Raw genomic sequence first — 25010 nt, 5'->3', positions numbered from 1 at the left:
CGTGAATGTCACGTATTCCCAACCCGTCCGTTAGTGTTTCCTTGCATTGGGAGTTTTAGCGATTATAAGAAATGAACAACGAACTAACAGACATCTTACAGCACTCAATATGCCATCTCGCACTGTCCTGTCAGGCCGATAGGCTGCTAATTGTTTATGCCGTCTGATTCATTGCGACCCAGAATGTCCAATGTGATTTTATAATCCAGTTGAAGATGGTTCGTGATATATTTGATCCCCATAAAACTGTCGGACTAGCGGTCAAAAACTGGAGGTGCCATCGCGCCGCCGTGTAAAGATATACGCCATTGCATTCCTTATTGCAGTGTTGCTTTTCACCATCCTTCACAATCTTCTCGTCCTCAAGCAATGGGATAGGGTGCCGCCTCAGCGGCGAAACATCCCACTACATCATCATCACTTATTTGTTGCTGTTCTGAGTAAATGAAATAAACTAGGCACCTCACTCTAAAGCCCCGCGCGGATGAGCTTTTTGACTTTTCGGGTGACTTCCTCTCTTATGTTCTGATAGTGAAACGCCGGAGTGGCTTAGCTTTTGCAGCGAGGGCAGGTCCTGAGCGCCCATGATGCCGCAAAAGGATACACGACAGCAAGCACAGATTTAGCTGCCACGAAAGAATATTTTGCACCCCAAGCACATATTTTGCAGCAAACGGAGTAAGCAGGGTTTATTGCGAGTGGAACGCATGATGAGCGCCGAAGGCGCACCTCGATTCGATACGCTAAAGGTCTCCTCTTCCAGTCACGCGAGTGGCTTGCGTTTACTCTGTAGTCGGTGTTTGGCGCCTACTGCGAAGAAAATTGGTGGCGCAGTCCCGCGTTTATCCGCATCCGACCGCAGATCACAACAAGCGTCCATATTTCATCCGAACCCGCAAGTTTCCTGCGGATATCCGCTTCTAACCGCGGATGGTCCAGTGCTTTACCTCACTCTTCTGTTTCATTGAGGCAGCAAACAGGACTCTTGGATTCGTCGAAGCTCGAAAGACAAACAGCAATATACACTCTTAAATTTAAAACACCATTTAGGGTGTAATCCGGGTGTAAATGAGGTGTAAACTAATTTTTATTCTCAAATTACACCAAGAAACATCCTTGGATGAGGGGTGTTAAATGGGTGTAATAATAACGTAACACCTTATTTACAACGTCCACTGAGCTTGAGTGTAAAAGAGGCGTAAAATGGGTGTAGCGGGCATAGAGTTTTTACATGAACTGTATTTCTTTTGAAAGCACAATGATATGCTTCATGTTACCTACAGATGCATACAATGGGGCACCTCAGTAGAAATTTCGAGTCTACACTATAAATCCTGTGACGAACATGTGCCGGTTAAAAAAGTTCCCCCAGAAAGTACAGCCGGTACACAGCCGTAACCGTCTGGAAGCAGCCGTAACAGTTATCAAATAGCAAGCACAACGATCCCTATCGCCAAATATGTGTGCCCCGCTGAATAATATGTGTGCCTCTTGAGCCGTGTACTCCTGTGCTTGTCGAATAATTCGTGTGTCGGCTGAATATGTGTGTCTTCGCTGCAGCGTACTACGTTGTTCCGCGCTCCGCCCGTGAGGAGTGACGTGGCACCGCGTATTCTACCGCAGTGCATTCGTCGTTGCGTTCGTGCCTGTTATGTGCGCTGCAATCTCGCCTTCCAAAGGATGACAACCTTGCTTTTTAAGTACAGGTTTAATGTTTGCTTAAGGTAAGTCAACCTGGCTGTGATGCAACACACGAAGGCCTGCGTGTTACTTGTGGCTAACAATCATTCTGTTGCAGACGATGGACGCATTGCAAATGGCGGCAGGAGTGGATCGGCTACATCGGTGAAGCGACGATTTATGTTACAAGCGAGGCTAATTGTATTCTTTCGTTATAGGCGAATCGACTGTATCGACTGCAAGGACGTGATTTACAAGAAGCTGTACCATTCTAGCATTAACTTTTGAACAATACCAGCGTGATGTTCACTGCGGTTTCTTTACACGTAGTGTCCTGTCTCAACGGTCACGCATACGTGTGCAAAACTGCAACTGCTTCTCACATCGAAAAGGGGTCTGGTGTCACTTGCTCGGACAATTATTCGTCGGCCATTTCGTTTGAGGAACTGTCGTGTTCGTCACTAAGGATGATCTTGGTTGAGCTTTGCAGTGCCAGCCTGGTGCATCGGAGGGGTTGTGTCCATGCAACGTGTGCTCCATATGTGTGTGTTGGGATTAGTGAACCGTGTATGCTTTCCATTCGGCCAACGATGATGTATTGGATGCAATTTAAAAGTATGTGTACGCCAATAAAATTTATTGTTTCAAGTTCGATGTCCTTGGTGCCATTTTTTTCCCTTTGCATTTTTTTCCTTTTCTCTTTTTTCTTTTTTTTTCTTTTTTTTTTTTGCGAAGCCTGGAGGTCATTTTCTGTTGGATAACTCGAGAGGCATAATGTGTCTCGCGTAGTAGTTGGTACAAGTATTCCTTCATTACCTCCGGTACACTGTGGCTCCTGGCGTCAGCAGCGATGTCGTACTAGTTGTTTCAGGGGGCACAGGGCACCTGCAGATTTCGCACGCACCGCGGTCCTCTTGAAGTCATCTGGTACACTTTTTGAGAAATGTGCCAGTTGATCAGGCGGCACCTATCCGTCAATGGGTTTAGAGACGTACTTGTCTGAAGTTTGGGTTTCGTGCTTTCACAGCATTCTGCAGCCTCTGTGAAGAGTCGTTGCAAGCAGTAAGCAACAGACAGGTGGGGGAAAATCTGCTGTGCCTGTTTATTACTCACTACCTGCAGCATGCCGCAGAAGACAGCGAAACCATGAAACCCAAATGACAGACAGTATGTCGCAAGCAGTACATGTCCAGCTCAATATGACTTTTTTTCAGAGCATTCAAGAAAACTTGTGAAGCGAAAACGCCGCTGATCCTTGCTCGCTCTTTCGCTGCTCCTTGAGGGCACATTAAGCTTTGGCACACTTTGATATACGTCAGCAGTTTTAAAGCAGTGTTGCACAGCAAGACTTTACATCATTCTTGTGGAATGTTTCGTTTAAGGCCCCAGAACTGAGGGAGACCGAGCTTTGTTATGCAAAGCACAGAGCAGGTGCTTTGTATCCTGGCAAGCAAGAGTTCCATGCCATATATAGCTTCGGTGGTAATTACGGTTCCAGTATTGATATGTGGTGTTTGTCTGGTTTGGCCTCATTATCAATACAAACGATTGTAACTGCGGTAGTCATTGGACCTCAAGCATTATGAAATAAATAACCTGTATACTTAACCTACGTCTGGACTTTTCTTTTAGGTGCATTTCACAAATGCTGCAGTGGTTGTGAATTTGGCGCTCGTGGAAATTGCTTGTGTCCACAGTAATTAGCAGTGAGGCACTCTCCTGAATTATGTATGAGTAATTCAACTCCTCGTTTATTGGACTGTGTACATGTGCATAGATTCACAGTTTCTGGCTGCTGGCATTTGTGAGAACTATAGCATCTATATCTCAAGTAACACACGTGTTACTTAGCTGCTTAACACACGTGTTACTTGACAGATGAACAACACCTTTTTGAAGGGTGTAATATTACCAGGGGTGTTAAATTGCCTAAACCCTAGTGTTAAAAAGTGTTAAAAACCCTCAAGGGTGTTATTGAAGTACCAAATTACGCCCTTTTTGAGGTTGTAGCCGGTGGAAAAGGGTGTTATATTACACCCTAAAGGGAGTGAGTTATCGCACTTTGGGATCTCACCCTTAATAAACCATAAAGGGTGTAAAAAATTAAGAGTGTACAGTATCCGTGCTATCTGTTTACCTGCCTGTCTAAGTCATGCCTATTGTCCATCTTTTGATGAAAATACACTTGCCTGTCAACGGAGCTTTTTCGACTTCGGTTCTAGCATTTATATTTTTGCCTATTTTCTTTTCAAACGCTGAGCGAATTGTGCATTACGAGAGTCCGAGAAACAAACAAACAAAAAGAACAGAAGCAAGAGGAAATGGTGACAGAGATTGAAAAACAGGCAGAAAGAAAAAATGCTGATTTCTACAAAAACGTGCGTTTCGTACGTTGTGGAGCTCCCATCAAGCCATTAGACCCTTAGGTCCTAAAGGTCCCACCTTCCCGCTAAACCGATAGTCTTATTGGAAATGCCCCAATTTACGATAGGACTATTGTTTGCATCAGGATTTCCATTAGGGCTCTGATGAATTTTTCGATCGGGCAGCAATGCTACGCTTACCATTAATCAACCTTGTCAAACATTGGGGGAAATCGAATGAATCGGCGGCACAGCGCCAGATCCCAATGAATGATTCCGGATAAGTGAAACATACGTAGGGGCCCGAAACAACCGATGAAGTACGTACTAACGAATGAAACGTTATTCCCTTGACAGAGCTAGCTGCTTTCCGTTGAGCGAGAGCCGCAGCCGGGACAGGAACACATTACCATAACGTTGTTTCCGCGATGTTGCTGACATTTTAACTGTGAATGACTCTGGGAAAACACGGAGAGCAGCGCGAGCAAAAAGCGATGTAAAACCGAAACTTTACAGAGCATCGGGGACGGGGAGTAACGGCGGTTTTGACTCGATCTACCGCCAGAAGGGTCTCACATAAATCTATTCGATATGGCCGCTCCTGTGTTTCCTTCTTTCATGCTGACGTGCCTGAGTTCGTGCAAGACTGCGAGCACGCCGGGTACGACGTTTTAATCTTGTTTCATGCGGGAGAGTCTTCGCCAGCGTCAGCGACGGAATTTGTCGCGCGTCGCATTTTCGCGTACGAAAATCACTCCATGCGGGTCAAGCATTAACACGAAAATCAACGTCAAACTTTATTGAAAGCAACACAGGAAGATATGCACTTCCGCATGTGACAGCAACGGGGGAAATGTCCACCCTCGCCAAGAGAGACGCGCGGTCGAGGGCCATGCAATGAAGTTTCAGATGCACTTGACACTGAGATGCAAGTGGCCCACGAATGTGCCGCTATGAATGTGAAACGGAGAACTCACCATGATGGCTCCATTGTCCTTCACGTCCATCTGCCGCACCATCGGTGCCTTCATGTTGCTACTTCCGCATTCCAGTGTTTTCTGTTTGAGGTTAGTGCCTTTACGCTGGTAGAACCTTATCTCTCCTGTCTGCCAATAATGCTCCATGTAATCTCCGGTATTATCTCCGTACAAGCCGTCATCCTTGCGAAAGCGGTATTTGGCCCTGCGGAGGATCACGTTCGTAGACTCTAAGGCCGACAAGAGGACGAGACTCGTGACGTTTTGTCGTTATTACAACAGCAGTGACACATAGAACAGCGCACAGATGCGCCTGAGAATACGTCATTTTCATGTCATATAACTGTACTGCAGCGTGATACGTTTTTAACGAGCAAGAAAAAAGTCAGCGGTGAAATAATCGAATGCATGACGGTAAATTCCTGAAAGACGAGAATAGACGTGTAAGATACCAAGCGACAAATTTGCCGCAGCACGGGTAGGTGGAAGACCTTGAACAGACTCTTGAAACTAAGGAACATTGATAAGACACATACCGTCCACCCCTATTGCACTCGACTTTCAGTACATTGTGCTGCTTGGGAAACGCCAGAGACAGGGAAAGGGAAGTACAAGGACGACACGTTCTCAAACGGCTGGCTTAGAGTCCGGCGCAGCATTCGCCCATCGCCGCCCGCGTTGCGCGCCTACAGCCAGCGTTCGCTACGCCACGCTTCCTCATCCTAACGCGATTCGGCGCAGCGCAAGGAAAACAGCACCGAAGCTTTTCACATTTCGTAGTGGGAAGGCAGTCATATCTGCACCCGCGTGCTGGAATCCGACTCAAGACAATCCGTGTTCCCATCGTTGGCACTGTTATGTTTGTATTACTGTAACACGTTTGGTACCCCCAACATGAACACCGATTTAAATAAGAAAGTCGCAGGCCTTCCCAGCTGTTCTCGTTCTTTTGCTTGCCTCTCTAGCCCATCCGTCGTTTATTATATATAGGCACGGATATTCCTTTCCAGTTTCGATCAAAAGCTCAATCGGCGACGCCAACTTGAGAAATGCGAGTCAAATGCCGTGCACAACTCGCTGGCCAGCACCAGATATAGAGCATTGTTCAACTTCCCCGACGGCGGCTGGCGTAGTCGCGCGTTGACGGCTCGCGATGCTCCGCGGTGCGCCGCGCGTAGTTATGCCCCGGTCCGTCGGACTCTAAACCAGCCTTAAACGGTTTACGGAACGCGTCATCCTTGTACTTCTTTCTTGTTCTGTATTTTTTTTTTATACTACCCTCAGGGCCGTGAGGCATTGCAGAGGGGAGTGGCAAACAAACAGGCATACAACAAAGGATAAAGCTCTGAAGATACAAAATGTAACACAAAAACAATCAGCAATACATGTAAATGTAGTTACAAGTATAAAGGACACTTTCACTGCGTGATGTTAGTGGTTAGGGTGGTGAAGTAAGTCTTCGAGTGTGTCCTTGAAGGTAGATGAGTCCCGGATATTAACAATGTTACATGGTAGACAATTCCATTCACGAGACGTGCGGATGAAAAATGAGTCAGAGAAAGAATTGGTGTTGCAAGAGTGCACGAAGACATTCCGTGCGTGATCGATGCGTTGTGAAATGTATAGTGGAGCCGATAGGTAAGACGAACGAACGGGATCATCGTGGTAGTATATTTTTTGGAATAGGATGAGACGGGTCATTTTACGGCGATGCGAGAGAGGTGACAAGTGTAAAAGTTGTTTCATGTGTGTTACGCTAGATGTGCGGTTGTAATTTGATAGGATAAAACGCGCGACTCGATTTTGTACTGATTCGATCATTTTCGAACTCCTCCTCGTTGGGTCGAACGAGTTATTTATACAGATGAAGCTTCACATTGGTAGAAGCCTGATGAAACGAGCGGCGAATGAAACTAAGAGTTGAGTTTGCATGACCACATATATGGGCTATGTGGGTTTTCCATGACAGGTTAGACGATATGTGGACACCTAGGTACTTGAACGTGGACACTCTTTCAAGGTTCACACCACTAATATTTCTTTCTTTTCTCCTTACTTTTTCCATTTCTTTTTTCTTTTTCCTTTCTCTTTTTATTTGTTGATTTTTATGTTCTTTTTTTTTCTGTATAGGAATAGGAAGCCGGCATTTGCCTGCCTGACATTTCCTTTTCTTCTTTTTTTTCTTTTCATTCAATTAAACATACCCCCTTCTTCTTTCCCTGTTCTCTCTGATTCTCTTTCTCTGTTTTACCGTTTAGCGTATGTAACAGCTCGACTGTGCTCTAGCCCTTTAACATTTAAAGCACATTGTGTTCTTCCAGCACCGTGTGTCAGGGGCTTCCGGTGCACGTGAAAAGAACTCCAGATGGCCGAAATTATCGGCAGCCCTACCCTGCGGCACGTACAGCACGTCGATCCATACACGCTGATAAGGCTGATACACGGTATATGTAAATGTATTCTTTATTCTACTATTTACTTAATTTTTATTCTAGTCTGGCTCTTGCCATCCTCCGTTTACCCTTCCTCTTCTTCAGGGCGGAAGCCTACATTGCCCCCCCGGGGGGGGGGGGGGGCTTAGCACACCTCTCCTTGGTTTGTATTTAGAAACATTTGCGAGAGTTGCCAGCGCGAACTGAACGGTGTGGTTGTAGTAGCCAATGGTGTTCAGCATTCGGGGGGTATACACATGACGGGAGTACACAAGAATGTTGGTCGACTTTCGGGAATGTCTGTTCGTACCATTACGAGACTTATTCATCTGGTCTCTGTGTATCTGAAATGCGAGAACTGTGACGACGCTTCAAGTAGTTCATATAGTCATATAGTCGTTCCGTACTTGTTGATTTTGCCCAGTCTTGGGTAGTAACTAAGTTCCAAGTTAGTTGTAACTGTGACTAGAGTCCCAATTTGCAGTAACTAGTTACTTCTAACTGTAGCAAGTTACCGCTTTGGTTAAAGTAACTGCAAATGTTACTGTAACAAGTTACTCAGGTATGGCATTATTTACCCCCCGTCAGTTGCCTAAAGCGTTGTTTTGTCGAGGCTTCAAGTATACGCTGCCGTTTTTCCCAATCTGGAGTTCCAAGAATTTTGTCATCTTATACACAGCCAGGACGGCCTTATCCTATCCCTCTCTGTTAAGGCTCACGGGAGATCCTCTGTTTATAATACACTATAACTATGTTAAGGCAGTACAAATGCAAAAAAAAAAAACAAGAAAAAGGAAAAGTGTACGAGGGTTACATTTATTCGACTTGCTTTTCTTAGAAGGTAACTGGAAAGTAACTAAGTTACTTCAACGTGGTAACTGTAGCTGTAACTAGTTAGATTTAAAAAATAGCAGATTTAACTGTTACCATTTTCCTATTTTTGCAGGCTGACTGTACCTGTAACCTAGTTACTTTTCTTTAGTAACTTGGCCATGACTGATTTTGCTTCCCCATGTGTACAACCGAACTCCTACTATATGAGAAACAGAGGAATGTTGGCGGCTTTCTAGCCTGGGGACATGTAAAGTTCTACCCCACCATCAAAATGATGTACACTTTAACCAAGCAACTATTGGTAACTTAGAAGTTGACCATAAGTTGCTCACTATTGATCACTACCTGAGGTGGACACACACCCTGCGATACAATGTTATGGACAATCCAGCTGAGGCCCGGTTTTACAAACGCCGATTAACAGTTGAACCGATATTAAGCGTCTCTTAACTTCAATTTAACAATGCTGGTGAAAGCGTGCCATAGACAACTAACCAATATATTTGTTCCGGCACAGTGTGATCCCAGATATATTTGCGGCGGAAAATTCCAAATCAAACCTGAAACTTACGTGCTGATGTTGGCACGTGTGCTGCGGCTTTTGTGTATGTCAAGGATACCGAAGTTGCTGTTGGCCCTTAACATAGCTAGGACGCATACCTAGGCCCTTAGCCAGTTAGGATGCACCCGCATGTGTGATATGTCATTTGCGTGTGCCATGTGTGTGTGAGAGTGTGTGCCTCATCTTTTTCATCGTCATCCTACTCATAACCCACATGGAATTGGAAATGAAACAAAAATATGGAGATGTTAGTCCCGACTCTGTCAGGGCTGGTACTATTAGGCGTTTTTGGGCGGAAATATAGAGCCAGAAAAAAGAGAGAGAACACAGAAAACAGACAGGCACAATTCTTCCTGAAGTCGGCCCCGGACGCATACTAACCCTTCTGTCCCCAAAACCTTCTTGCTGTCCTCTCTCTATCTGTCCACATCTCTACGCCGCTCATAGCCACAGTTGCTTCGCGGCATTAACACGGCATAAAAAAATGCAGCAAGCCTATAGGTAGCAGTGGATTTCATGCGCATGCCACCCCCTTGAGCGCATGGCAGAGGCGCCTGCTGATAAAGCCCGGTGTGTTATCGACACAGACGAGTATTGGGTGCACCTTCCCATTTCTTTTGTGATTCGTCGTTTTACGTCGTGGTACGTCACGCGGCAACTGTGACGTTGGGCGACGACACATTAGCCGATTTGTGGATTAGTTTTGCCCTCCTGAAAGTTCTTTAACAGGCGCTGAAATCTCAACACGCGGCAACACATCTGATTTAACGTGCTTCGCCAAGCAAGTTGTACGCTGCCACAACGTTGCTGGCGACTGAGTTTGACCCTGCAATCTTAAGAATTTTTAGTTCAGCAAAATCAAGATCAACGTCCTCGAAATGGACGCTGGAGTGCTCCGGGAAAATACGCGTCCCGGACTGGTGTACCCTACAATCGCGTCATGGTAGATAGCGTGCCATAGGAACGCAATGCATTCCGGACTGGTCCTAGCCTGACGTCATTGCATACACATGCAATAAAGACAGCGGCGTCTACAATTGGCGGCCAAACCGTTTGTAAACTACGCTGCTGCATTTCACGTCGTTTTGCAACATCTTTCTATTTATACCAATAAGTTGTACCTAATATTCTCGCAGCTGTACCGGTCCGCGTGCGCATGCATCCCCTTACTGTGCGCCATTCCGAACTATGTAGTAACGACGCCGGTGCTTACTCAGCCAATGCGATGCACGGATGACTGGAATACGCTACTACGTGGAGTTCGAACACGCAGGAGAAGTACGGAGAACGAACTCTGCCGCGCCGCCGTTGAGAAAGCATGTTCTCGATTCCTCGAGTCTAATTGTGGCCGCGGCGCGGCGCTCGCGCTCTGTCAGGTACTTGCTTCTCTGAAATGAGATTGTAAGGTCTTTCAGATGTACTTGTGTGTCCAATGGAAGCAGAAAAAAAATATTTTGATAAGTAAACACGCTTGTCATGTATCAAGGAACGATCTCTCCGTGAGTTTTTCGCCTACAGCTTTTGTTAGTGCAAAGCGTGAAGCTTTTATTTAAGCATGCAGGGAAGCCTCCATGAAGGGTGCTCCGCGTTGGCTTGAAGGCTTGAATGTCTCCGTAAGCATGGTGCTCTCGCAGTCAACAAGGTGTTCTCTTTTTTTGTGGGGGGGATAAAACACGACACCCGAAAAAGCACAAAGGTCCGACAAAAGTCCGACATTGTACAGGATGGTACGGGCATTTACATCACCGCCAACGCACGACCACGATATATGTATTGATGAATGGTTTGCATTGATCACTATTAGTCCCCGCGAACACCTCGAAGCGTAGCCAAATGATGTCATGGGCTGGTTAATCTACATTTGCATTCCAGCTGTTGCACGAGAGCTTTGTCGTACGCGTTTCTACCAGCCGCTTCGTATGTACAACGCTTCGGGAAACAGGAGCCTTTTTGTCGTAATTGTGATGCATCCGCTGGGATACAGAGGATAGAGTTACATTTCGCATGCCATCATACACGAATTTAATACCAAGGTACCAGAACGCACTTCTGTCGCAGGTTTGCACACGCGTGGTTCGGCCGAGGAGAAGCGACAGAGGATTCCGTCGGAAGCATTCGACACTACACATTTGGCAGTGTCAGACGTTTGTCTTACGTATTAAAGTTTCTTTTTTTTTCTTCCTATTTCCGCTTCCGATTCCACTTTTATCCGACAGGTAGCTTCCATCTATGAGACAAAAACGAGGTAGCAGAAACTGAAAAAAGAAAAAAGAATTGTAGCTGACCAGTAAACATTAACTTGTACTGGAGACACCGTTGTTTTTGCTTATCAAACAAACATTCGTTTTGAACGCTTTTTAGTAGAGTATTCAAGCACAAACGGCGCATTGCTATCCAGGCGATTTCGCGGAGCTTGTACCGGAGGGAACGCGAGCGCCGCGCCGCGGCCAACAATTGACTCGAGGAATTGGGACGTCGTTTTCCAGCCAAGTTCAGTCTCCTTACTTCTCCTCCGTGAATAAGAAGCATCGTGTAACTTACATCAGCAGAATACCTTCAGGTGATGAGTTTATGTTACCTTTGTGAGTGTATGTTAACGACTAAATGGCAGCAAACGCCAAGTCGGAACCTAGAAAAGGTTGCGTGGCCTCAAGACGACGTTCCCTGTAGCGTGTAGCCAGGATACGAGAGCGATTCTGCCACAAGCTATCGTTTGAAAGCCACGAAATTGAGACCTTGTACCTTCCGCTCCGTGGTTTGGAAGCAAGCGACGCCTCTGTTCAAATCCCCTGCTCTGTGGCTTCACACCCCTTACAGTTACGTGAACACATACACATAACGATAAACGCTGACGACGTGTGCATCAGATGCCCGCCGCGATACCACCCAAGACCGTTTACAGACCGCTCTTGATACAGTTGTATCTTACCTCGTCGACAGTGAACTCTCGATCTCGCCAAGAAAAACGATAGCCATGACTTTTACTTGCTGTTCATTAGCACGTACCCTCTACATGTTGGGGGTCCGCCGCTGAAGTTTGTCCCGCATTATAAATACCTCGGTACCATACCTCTCACCATAGACTAGACAGGGAGTTGACATAGTCAGAACACATCAAGACAATTTTGACCGAAGCCAACAACTGTACCAAAGTGCTACGACACGTCTCTGGAGCATCCTGGGGCTCGACGTGCGCTGACCTGCGCCAAGTACACCACTTCCTCATAATACGAAACCTAGGAATCTGCTTGCCGGTCCTACACTGCCTCAGTAGAAACGGAGAGATGGAACTCCTACGGAGCCAAGCACGCAGTCTCCGAGTTTGTCTAATAGCTCCTGGGACTACCGAGACATACTCTGCCCTAGCTGAGGCGAAGGCACCACCGGCGCATATCACGCGAGACAGAGAGACACTGCGTACCTACACGCCATTTCTCACCCGGCACCAATCACATTACCTCCAGCACATCGACTCGAACTGTCCATCGCCGACGTTCCAAGCTGCAGTCTCCCGTCTAACAAGCTGCATACCATCATCCATTGTACACTTCTCATATGCAGCACCCACGTGGACCCCTTGTACCCCTACAGTACATACGGACGTCCCTGGTCTAGCGAAGAAGAGCAACGTACCCCTGTCATCGCGCACCATCTTGTTCTGGAACATTTAGACACCGCACACCACCAACGAAGGGATTTGTACACTGACAGATCCGTTGTACCAGGCAGCTGAACGGCCGCATTCTACTTGCCAAGTTCTAACTGCAAATTGAGGCTTTGTATGTATTTGTCCCTTCTATGTTGTTCCAGCCTCAGAACATCAGTTCTTTCATGTTCCAACGTCAGGCAAGGATTTAACCATCCTGATGAAACATCCCCCAGAGAGGCAGAGCTATATGCTATCTACGAAGCATTGTCATGCATATCGCGACAGCGGACATCATTAGCGGACAGTTGGACGATCCTGACTAACAGCAAGCCAGCATAGCCTCATACTATGCTATAAAACTAATGACATCTGTACAAGGATCACAGAGCGCTACAATGAATTGCACGCCTCAGGCCACAGTGTTTGGTTGCAGTGGGTGCCAGGACATATTGGCCTGCACGGGAACACATATGCTGACGACGCTGTGCGCCGTGCTCATGAGGGTGGTGAGGCGATTGCATCAGTACCGATGTCGTCGTCTGCCAGCCGAACGCATTCTTGCACTCCATCGACCCGAAGATGGAATACACGACCACTCTGTGGTTCATCCGAAGGTTACGGTTAAGCGTAGCCCGGACACCGCCATTACTATTCAAAATGGGCCAACTGAACTCCTCAGCATGACCAGTTTGCAGTATGGAAGCAGACACAGCGCATCTACTACTACACTGTAGACGTTACAACACTGCCCGCGACACCCTCCAAAGACGCCTGACCGTGCTGGGACACGCACAGATAGACCTTTCTCTATTACTTGGCCCTGTGCGCCATTCCCGTCAGTGGTGCGTCGCTCGAGCTTAGCTCGGCTTCCTACGGAGACTTAGTTCTCCTCTTCTTATCTTCGTTTCTTCTCATTTGCGTTTTGTATGGGCATCGAAAAAACCTGGTTGGGTGGGCTCTCCCAGCAGGTTCATTTGAGAACTTGGAATGAAAAACGACAGGTTGTATTTTCATTTCACTTACAGATATTTCAGGTCAGGAACGCGAAGGACGTGGGTTTGGATTGTCCCGTTCTCTATGCCGCGTGGTAGACGGCACACAGTGACCTCTCCACCACTCGAAACTTCCTGAGAAACGTAGGGGTTCTGAAAAAGAATTAGAAAAACATACGCTTTTGCACCATAATTGAAGCACTTACGAATGAGTTCGTCGAAAGAATTAGCGATTTTACTGGTACTTTTAAATCCGATAGCATCTCGCTCACAAAAAGAAAGAAACGGTTCAGATTATCTATTTAATATACAAAAACTAGACTTTTGCTACTTAGAGAAAACTATACTTAGCTACAGAGAAGTGCATGGACACTGCACGGAACCATGAATTTTTGTACCATGTAGTCTGTAGCATGTACCATTTTGTACCACGTATTACCATGTATTAATTCGAATAACGTTGTACGCCTTAAAAGAGTATAGAGGACGTCTCAAACATATTTTTTTCGCCTTATGTTAGCATATTATACCCTTGTCGTACCGGTGCTTTCGATCCGCATTGAGCAGATGCTCATCGAACTCAAGCGGAACTGACGCTGCTATACGGATACGTTCGAGTAGGATCGAACTCCGAACCTCCTAACTCGGTCCAGTTCCTAGAGCGAGATTGAGGTGCTCGAGCCTTATTATTGTTATATTTGTTTTTTGTTTTGTTTTTTTTTTGCCTTGAACATGTTACGTTCAGGTAAACCTGTAGTGTCTATCCCGAGCGAAAATTTGTTTACAGGAGCGCAGCAGTCCCGGACCCTCTCAGTTTCTCCTGGCATATTGTGGCGTCAGTTCATTTGATGACTTTTACTAACTGTCGAGAAGCGTCTGCTACAGTGGGAAAGCACGGCGACCTGTCGAATGGTCCGTGTTAGACGTTGGACATGCGGCGCCAAATACCAGTGGGACGGCAAAAGAAAGAAGAAAAAAGGCACGCCCCTGGTTATTGGGCGTAATGAGATGACGTCAAAAACTAGGAGCACTCGTACTTTTCATACTACTCGGGTCTTGCCATTCTAGTTTCTATACTTTTTCTGAGATATTTTTCTTGTTGATTATATTTACCTCATACTCGGAATGGACCTTAAGGGGTTAGGCTAGCAGTCATTACGCATTTCGATTGAATCGTATAAAGAGAAGCGTGTGCATATCCAGCCCCAAACTTCCCAGACTGGTAGTCATTTGTCTGAAGTTTTATTGTAACTTCTTGCGAGCGTTATGGTCATGTATAGAAAATGTTATGTACTGTAGCTGTCAATATGATATACCGCTAGCGCGGACGAAGTGGAAGACGGAGCGAGTGCGCTCGCGCATCGTTGTTCGATTCGGGTTGTTGTTTGAGCAGTTAATAAACTACAAGTTGGACTCGGCCTTGGTCTCGTTCTCTGCGATATAACATTCCTGCGAGCCTGCAAAGGCTATGACTCATGGACGAATCTAGGACTATGTGCCAGGTACAAGTTGAAAATCTTGGGTCGAGCGCCTCGAATTTTACTTTGAGGCGAACGACATTGTCGACGACAAGAGGAAACGTGCCCTGCTCTTCATGGGCCTCGCCAACCGGCACTTCGACACCGGGCCATCTGAACTGCTCGCACGTTGGCGTTTCCGCAGGCGGGACCAATTTTAACACCAAACGATAACAGAATATGTCGACGCCTTGCGAGGGTTGGCCAAGGATTGCCGGTTTGGTGCAGTCCGCAGAGGCACGGCGCCTTCTTCTACGCCGACAGTTGTGTCACCATCAGGGAGTGGGGACAGCGCAACAACCATTACAACAGATTCAGCGGCAGCCATCCCGATGGCTACGCAAATGTCTGTCCTGCTGCCATTGAACATTATGCTACGAGACCGGTTTATCTGCGGTGCACACGACGCCGGTCTCCAGCACAGACTTCTCTCTGAGAGAGCTATCACGTTTGAACGGGCTCTTGACGTCGCTAAAGCCACCGAAGCTACAGTTAAACAGCAAGCCCAGATGATGTTGGAGAACCAGGAAGGGCACATGGACTACACTGCACAGAAATCGCAACGATGAAAGAAATTTGGGCAGGGCAACCCAGCTCCGAGAGCCAACATGCAGTGCTTCCGTTGCACTGGCAACCACAGTCCAGACGCATGCAAGTTCCAAAATGCTGTTTGCGACTTCTGCAAGAAGTCGGGCCATCTGGCGAAAGCATGCTTCAAGAAGCAGAAAGCCAGAAAGTCCAGCAGCAATCATCTGGTGGAGTTTGCAGCAGATGAGCTCCATGATCAGTTCGACGTGATGGAGCCCGGTCCTCAGATCTCTACACGATATTTTCTGTTCATCGCGGCTCGCCAGACAAATCCACAGCAAATGTACTGATTGAAGATCGCCCACTGATAATGGAGATTGATTCAGGCGCTTCACTTTCTCTGATAAGCGAGGAGACAATTCACTCCATGTGGCCATCTAACCCACCACTGCTCATTGCAGACGACATCAGGCTCCAAGCGTTGTCAGGCAGCCAGCTCCAATGATTGGGAACTCTTCAAGTCACTGTCAAGCTTGGAAACAGGGCAGCCAATCTCTGTTTGCGTGTCACCAAGGGAAGCGAAGCCAGCCTCTTAGGGCGCGACTGGTTCCAAAGTCTCGACATTACTGTGGGCGGATTACAGCAGGTTCACCCGCAGGAAACATCCACCATTCTCGAGGAATTTCAAAGTGTTTTTGATGGACCTTTGTCTGGTCACAAAGGAGAACCAATCCATATCGATGTGCGGACAGATGCTCAGCCGCAATTTCGGAAATGCAGGCCTGTCCCTTACGCACTTAGACAAGCAGTGAAGACCGAGCTCGACAGGCTGGAACAGCAAGGTATCTTGGAAAGGGTCCAGTCTCCTAGTTGGGCCACGCCCCTCGTCATTGTCAGGAAGAGGGATTCATCACTTAGACTGTGCGGAGACTACCGCTCCACGGTTAATCCGGCCCTTCGGAAGTGTGCATACCCTCTGCCGACGGTTCAGGAACTGCTCGCCACTCTACGTGGGGGAAGATTGTTCTCCGAGATCGATCTGTCGCAGACCTATCAACAGCTCCAGCTGGACGATGACACAGCGGAGGTCTTAACGTTCACGACCATCAACGGCCTCTATAAGGTGAAACGACTACCATTTGGTGTATCCTTGGCGCCCCTCATTTTCCAACGCTTCATGGACACCTTGCTGACTGGCTTAGAAGGAGTCTGCGTCTACCTAGACGACATTCTCGTCACAGCCGCAACGCAGGAGCAACGCAACGGAAGACAGGAAAGTTATTCAATGACTTATGGACGCTGGGCTCCAAACCAAGCGGGAAAAGTGTCACTTTCATCTCAGCGAAGTGGAATTTCTGGGGTACAAGATAGACGCCCAGGGAATTCATCCTACAGACGAAAAAACACGAGCTATCGTTGATGCCCCAGTACCTACAACAAAGGAGGAGCTCGAGGCATTCCTAGGGCTCATCAGCTTCTATAGTATGTTCCTGCTGGACCGAGCCACATTGGCCGAAAGACTTCACCGTCTGCTCGACAAGAATGTGAGGTGGAAGTGGGTTGACGGAGAGAGGAAAGCTTTCCACGAATTGAAGGCCTTGTTGCTGCCAAATACAGTACTCGCACACTACGACGAGTCAAAACCTCTCATCCTGTCCTGCGATGCTTCGCCTTATGGTGTTGGCGCTGTACTTTCTCAGCCAACGGGTGATCGCCAAGAAGCGCCGGTGGCATTCGCCTCAAAACGCTAGGCCCAGCTGAAAGGAACTACTCCCAATTAGACAAAGAGGGGGTGGCAATTGTTTTCGGGATTTTACATTTTCACCGGTACATCGCTGACAGGGAAGTGACTATTGTGACAGACCATAAACCCTTCCTGGGAATCATGGGAAACACCAAGCTCATCCCAGCGACTTCACCACGAATGTTGAGATGGTGTTTGATTCTTAGTGCGTACAGCTTCTGTTTGGTGCACCGTCCACGACGACGGCACACCAACGCGGACGCACTAAGTTGGCTGCCCCTTCGAAGCAATGTCGACGGCCTGTGCGGATGTCTTACTTCTGGAAGCCATCAAATGTTCACCTCTGACCGCGGAAAGCATTGCCGCCCTCACCAAAGAAGACAGCACGCTCCAAGGCGTTTACAAATGTGTGGAAACAGGTGACGTCCGTGGGTTGATGGACGACATTTCGTTTCGTCCGTACAGAGCACGATTCAGCAAGCTGCCCTTACAGCGAGGGTGTATACTTTGGGGTAACAGAGTTGTGCTACCCCCCAAAGCCAGACTGGTTGCCCTCGCCATGCCCCACGCAAACCACCCAGGCATTGCTGCCTTGAAGAGGTGCACCAGGTCCACGCCAGGTCTCATTTCTGGTGGCCGAAGTTGGACAACGCCATCGAAGATTGTGCACGCAGGTGTCGCACTTGCCAAAGAAATATGCGGCTCACACCTCCAGCACCACCTCCTCAATGGACCAGACCCCAAGAACCCTGGTCAGTCCTCCACGGTGACTTTGCCGGTACCATCGATGGCCGCTTCTACTTGGTCGTCGTCGACGACGCCACAAAGTGGGTTGAAGTGAGACAAGTACCCTCACTGGGGCTTCATCGTCAAAAGCAGACATCTTTCGCACATTGTTTGTCACTTTCGGTCTGCCCCATCATCATCATCACTGATACTGGAAAGACATTTGTATCTAGCAAGATGCATGATTTCTCCGCTAAGAATGGTATCAAGCATGTTACCAGTGGCCCCGATCATCCCGCCACAAATGGTTAAGCGGAGCGTAGGGTGGCAAAAGCAGAGCAGGCGCTCAAGAAGCTAGAAGAGGGTTCGGTTCTTTGGCGGCTCTCACGTTATCTGTTTCGCCAACATTCAACACCACATGCAACCACCAGGCAGACACCAGCCCACGCGATGTTTGGGAGGAATCTCAGAACACCTTTCGATCTCATGCACGAGGACTCATCGGCAAGGGAGGAGGAATACAACGACAACTGGCACCGAACGTTTGCCGAACATAACAAAGTCTACGTACGGAACTTCAGCGGACACCCCAAATGGATTCTGGCAAAGGTCATCCGTCAGAGTGGGAAACGATCCTACGAAGTCGAGACGGAAAACGCTCAGCGTACCAGAAGACATGTTGACCACATGCGGTCCGCGCCGGCAGGAACCGAGGCACTCGACGGAAATTTGGACTGGGTGGTGTATGCACCGTACCAGCCAGAAGAGATCCAGTATACTCCCCAACCGATCGACGTCGACGCAGGACATACCGAGGTCTAGGATCAGCTGCCGGACTCTACCCTTACGACAGCGCCGGATGCTGTACTGCGAAGAAGCACTCGTCCACTATGCGTTTCGGGTATCCTTAACTTTTCAACTTGACTTCATCCGTAGCGGGGGGAGGTGTTATGTACTGTAACTGTAAACATGATATACCGCTAGCGCAGACGAAGTGGATGACTGAGCCAGTGCGCTCGCGCATGGTTGTTGAATTCGGGTTGTTGTTTGAGCAGTTAGGTGATTCCATCTCAACTCAGGCAAGGTGGTCCGGACACCATGAGTGATTTTTATTGAAAAAATATGTATTGTAGCCTGACTCAGACTGAGAATGGGACAGCAAGTATTTTTTCTCTAGTCTCCGTAGTTCCCAAGAAAAAAAAATATATATATATAGAATATGGCAGGCACGCCTTCAGGCATAGCGATTTTGGCGTTCAATATCTGTCCAACGAACGCGTTCACGGCTTTGAGTTTTTTTTTTTTTTTCACGCACTGTCAGCTATGTTGGCTACTAGTGCTTGGGTTCGATTCCAGCGGGGATTTTGTTATTTTGCAACTAAAACTACGCAAAGTTTGTGGCGATGACGAAAATCGCTCATATTCTTGCAGCTATTGCGGCATTTGCGTACATGTCAGTGAAACGAGAAAGGCATCTCCATGTAGCGGAGACTGAGCTCTACAATTTGATATCAAATTTGGAAGTCAAGGCCAGGTTGGTGTCACGCATGGAAGTGTCTACAACACGTGACATTTGAAAAAATGCGGTTTTTGAGCGCTCATACCTAAAAAAACCCACCTCCAAAATTCTTCGAACTTCGTAGGCGTTTGAGTTCACAGCAAGTTGAAGGTTTTTTCCTTCCACAATAAAAGTTAGAGCGTGCCAAAGTGTCAGTGTCCGACTGTGGTGCGTGTAATGACCATGGAAGCGCTGCGAGAAGTTAACTGGTACATAGTCACGATTTTCTTGTGACAGCCGCCCGTGCTGTTCGTGCTGCTATTTGAGAACCCAAGGAGTCGAATATTCTCCCAGGACGATGAAAGCAGCACTACGGTTTCACATGGACACTATAGAGAAATGTAGATTGAGTATATGTGCCACTGCTTGCTCGGTACGTGCATGAAAATTCGATGTTTACATCCAGCACTCTAGACCATGCCGGTAAAGATGAGTCACTATTTATTTACAGTTGATTGATTACACTAGCAGTTGTGGAAAAGATAATCAGACTCGCGCACGTTACAATACTGTTCAGGCATCAGAACGCTTGTCATCAACGCATCGTCCAGCGAAGATACACGGGCGAAGTTCATTTGAAAATATATCTTCTGTCTGTGCCTGTTCATGTTGTTCGTGCAGTAGACACGGTCTTTACTTAATTTCATGTTCATGGCGAAGATACAGACGGCAAAGCGACGGCCAGTCGAAACAGTGTAAAAACACATCTGTTAGAAACGAAATCACTGCTGGCAACAGCGAGAGGAACCACTCACTTTCGCACTGACTCTAAACTAACTTGGGTTTTGTACCTGAAGCCGGATGCGGTTCCAGTGCGGATGGCGCTAATCCTGTTACTCTCCTCGCTGTTCATTAGCAGCGGCGGTGGCTCCTGTCACGGAAAAGTACTCGCCGACGGACACAGAAATAGTTGTCTATGCTTCTATGCCAACTGAAGGACGGGTCCAGGAAGAAATGTCCCCGGAAAAAATGTCCCCGGAAGAAATGCCTCCGGAAAAATTGTTCCCGGAAAAAAATGTTCCCTGGAAGAAATGTCCCTGAAAAAAATGTCCCCTGAGGAAAATTCACTTTTGGTACGCGTGGACTGGTTGACTTCGGACGTTGATTTTTTACTAGGACGGTGTGAACGTTTGGATTTTTGAGCACCAAAGCGAGTAATCGTATATCCTATTCAATTTCCGAATCAAATATGGAATTCAATGTTCTAGTTCCAAATCGAATCGATGCTTCTACTAAAGCGAATATATTTGAATAATCCCGAAGCTGCACATGTAAGGCCGGCATCTCCTTTTTGTGTGAATAAACATATACCCCCCCCCCCCGGCACATGTAGGGAAAAAGGAGTAAGCGCTATACTTAAAGGGACTATGAAATTTCCCGAACCCCCATGCTTTTTTTCGATGGACACTGTTCTTCCCGCAGAGAAACTAACATGCCACAAATTTTTCCGGACGAAATCGCTCCACTCTGCGAGGAGCGCGCGCTGGAAATGTCTCTCCCGCGTTCCTCCTCTCCCGCGTATATTTCCCTGCCGATGGTGTAACTGTACGGACCGCTCTTCGGTTCCCCGTTACGTCACCGGTGTTGCACAATGGCAAGTAATGCCGCGAGCTCGCGCTGTGGCGGCCGCCACTGCCGAAATCTGCCGATCGCGCGAAAGCTGCTGTCATGGAGATTTCCACTCCCGATGAACGCATACGCGGGATCCTACGGCGCATGCTCCTGGGGGGGTTCCTCGGCTCGGCAACACGTCACGATGACGCGTTGCTGAGCCGGCCGTGGTCGCGTCAAGTTACCCGTTGTGTCTCCGCTCGGCAGCTCGTCACGGCGCGGCGCCAGCTGTCCTCCCTTCGCCGCTCCGTTTAAATTCGCTCCCGAGAAATCCGCTCGCGCGACGAAAGTAAAATTTCGGTTCTAGACTCAGAAAAATGTCTTCTTTCGAACGAAACGAAGAAAAAAATCGTTTCATAGTCCCTTTAAGCATACATATACCGTACATGTTTGTATTCCAATATATATTGTATATGTATCCAATTACGGTTATGCAGCGAGTCGCTTAATTTATTCGTATTAAATTCCATTTTAAAATGACTACTCACACATAGCATTTCTTTGCCTAGGGAGTGGCTGTTGGTCAGTTTTGGTGAATTTACTTCGTTGTGTCTTGCAACAAAGCGGCCTGTACAGTCATGGGGCTCCGGAGATGTGACACCGCTAGACATATTGAAATACATTTTTGCCTGTCAATCTTGTTGTCCCCCCGCATTTTATTTTCCTTTTTACACATCACCCTGCACGTCGATCTGCGCTCTTCTAAAACAGAACTTGACATGCTCCTGCCCATTCCGAATGACATCTTCTCTCCTGATTTGTTGAAACTGGACGGCGTACTACTTTGTGTGACACTTCACATTTGTGCTAATTAGCAGAGGAAATGTTTTTCCGTGTTAGCGCCGCGAAGCAACTGTTGCTGTACGCGGTGTACAGGCGTGGACAGAGGACAGCAAGAGGGAGGATGACAGAGGGTTAGTATGCGTCCTGGGCCGACTTCAGGGCTAAGTGTGCCGATATTCGTCAGGAAAGTCCGACGGAAAACCCAGGGAAAACCTCAGAGGGCACACCTGGTGACAGGATTCGAACCCGTGTCACCTCCCAGTCTCGACGTAAAAGGCGATCATCCAAACCGCTACTCCACGCGAGCTGGTACAGAAAAAAGTACGTCCCGCTCTTATGTTGATATTGATGGGGAAAAATACTAGGGAGACGTTAATTCCCTCAAACCTGAAAGGATAGCTGTGTCATCAGGCCTAAAATCTAGTCTCAAAATTCCGGCGTTCTGATTGCACATCAGTCAGTACGACGTCACGCAGTATATACTTCTCAGTATAAGAAGAAATAAACAAAATAAGAATATCCCAGCCAAGTGTGCACATTGTATCAACGAACGTGACAATTGATTGCAGTGTATTCGCTACTAGAAATCGTAAGTGAAAGTAGGTCAAGCTTTCCAAGTAAAAACACTTAGTAAGTGGTTAGGAATTTTAGGAATTTATTTTTAGCCCGAGGACTTCAAGACCTGCAATATCGCAACCGGGGATTTCGCAAAAATTCCACGCATAGCAAAAGTGGATGTTTCTCGAGGGGACATTTTTTCCGGGGGACATTTTTTCCAGGGGACATTTCTTCCGGGCACATTTTTTCCGGGGACATTTCTTCCGGGGACATTTTTTTCCGGGAACATTTTTTCCGGTTCCCCTGAAGGACATCTCCTTGGGTAGACTACAGGTACCACGATTCCTCTGTCTCAAGAAAAGCTCGAATATCGACCAGTGAACTTGTCGCAGCGCTTTCATGGTCATACAGGCACCACAGCCTGACACTGAAACTTTGGCGCGCTCTAACTTTTATTGTGCTAGGAAAAAACCTTCGAGTTTCTGTGCACTCAAATATCATATACGGAAGCATGTGCCTACGAAGTTTGAAGAGTTTTCGAGGTGTTTTTTTTTAGATATGAGCGCTCGAAAACCGCATTACTTCAAATGTCACGTGTTGTAGACGCCTCCATGCGTGACAGCAACCTGGTTTAGACCCCTAAATACCTAATTATTTGATACCTAATTATAGAGCTCAGTCTCCGCTACATGGAGATGCCTTTCTCGTTTCACTGGCACGTACACAAGTGCCGCAATAGCCGCAAGAATGTGAGCGATTTTCGTTGTCGCCCCCAAATTTGTGTATTTTTAGCTGCAAAATAACAAAATCCCCGCCGGAACTGAACCGAAGCACTAGAAGCCAACATAGCTGACAGTGCGTGGAAAAAACTTCAAAGCCGTGAACGCGTTCGATGGACAGATATTGAACGCCAAAACCGCTATGCTTGAAAGTGTCCCGAATCTGCCATATTCTTCCGCATTTTTTTTCTCGGGAACTACGGAAACGAGAGAAAAAATACTTGCTGTACCCTTCTCAATCTGAGCAAGGCTAGAACATATATGTTTTCAATAAAAATTAGTGATGGTGCAAGGACCACCGTTCCTTAGTTGAGATGCGATCACCCAGTTAATAAACTACAAGTTGGACTCGGCATTAGTCTCGTTCTCTGGGATATAACAGAAAAAATTAAAAATTGAGCAATATCTCACCCCATGCATTTTTAATGGCCTATCAAGCACCGCCATTTTTTTTTCTCGTGCCCGTTTCATTTTGGTATCTCCACACACAAGTGGCGCCAGCATGCAAAACAGGATGATTTTAGGAAAAATCTTCCCGGGAACAGCACCCCAGAGGATGCTGCCCTGACGACCGTGTTATTGGCCGCTCGTTCAAGGGCACGGCCCACCTGGCGCGGACCGCGTCGTTAAGGGCGTATTGCTGTAGGCAGTGCGACGTGTATGTGATGATGTGTTCGTGAAGCAGACAGGAGAGAAAAAATGGCGATGTTTGCGAGATATAGGCCATTGAAAATGAATGTGGTGAGATACTACATGAGTTGTATTTCATTTCGCTTGATGACCATAAAATATATCTATAAAATATTATCGACGACAGCGATAAACCCTAAGAGCTAAAAAGTACCAATTTGGGCCTGTTGGTCACTCATGATAAAATCGCTAAAATCATTGCTAAAAACACTAAGAACGAAGCAGGACGGACGCACTGCACTTTCAACAAATGTTTAATAATCCATTACCTTACTCAACACTTCAGCGCCACGTCGCTCCACTCATGGGTGAGTGGAGTAGCTCACCAACTCATGAGTGGAGCGACGTGGCGCTGAAGTGTTGAGTAAGGTAATGGATTATTAAACATTTGTTGAAAATGCAGTGCGTCCGTCCTGCTTCGTTCTTAGTGTTTTTAGCACTGGTTTTAGCGTTTTTATCCTAAGAGCTAACCCTAACCACCGAACTAACATACAATGGCAGGAGAAAGCATCCGATAATTATTTACTAACCGTTAGAATGATGTGAATGCCCGGATCGGATCGGGCCTTGGCCAGCACTTGCATTTGTACAAACGTGAACTCGGACGTGTTCGATACGTACGACATGATTCGCTAGCCCTCAATTTGCGCTTTCAACTGATGCTCGACGCGGGTCGTGAGCTATATAACTGCTCTCTAGTATTCCAGAACTTTCTGTTGCGAGAACAATGGCAGAAAGTGATGATATCTTTGTCCAAGGGTGTACGTCAGCCATTTTCCATTCTGTGACGGTTAAACTGCACAGTTTCTCGAACGCTGGTTGGAATCATAAACATGCTAAAGCGCATTCAACGTTGGAAGTATTTGTGGGCTGCCATTATCAAATCCATTCGTGCCGTCGAACAAAATGGAACGCTCGAAGTTCTACCCTCCATACAACGGATAGATGAGTCATCGCTATCCCGAAATATCGATGCTGAAAAGACTGCGAGAATAAGGTTTAAAATATTGCTGAGAGAACAGACCGC

At 47.1% G+C, this 25010-nt stretch overlaps 1 protein-coding gene across 1 annotated transcript in view; it reads right to left on the bottom strand.

The window, feature by feature from the left end:
- LOC135388583 (uncharacterized) overlaps positions 1 to 24650 on the bottom strand; it is a 48553-nt gene extending 23903 nt beyond the window's left edge. Inside the window, exons 1-3 of the mRNA XM_064618209.1 lie at positions 24514 to 24650; positions 13521 to 13642; positions 5021 to 5225 (exon numbers count right to left, since the gene is read on the bottom strand). Coding sequence (XP_064474279.1) covers positions 5021 to 5225; positions 13521 to 13642; positions 24514 to 24609 — 423 coding nt within the window. The 5' untranslated portion in view covers positions 24610 to 24650. The remainder of the gene's footprint in view (positions 1 to 5020; positions 5226 to 13520; positions 13643 to 24513) is intronic.
- Positions 24651 to 25010: the final 360 nt, after the last annotated feature.

This window comes from Ornithodoros turicata, chromosome 1 (genome assembly GCF_037126465.1).
Source record: "Ornithodoros turicata isolate Travis chromosome 1, ASM3712646v1, whole genome shotgun sequence".
Lineage (NCBI taxonomy): Eukaryota > Metazoa > Arthropoda > Arachnida > Ixodida > Argasidae > Ornithodoros > Ornithodoros turicata.
This window is presented reverse-complemented; position numbering and strand designations above follow the sequence as displayed.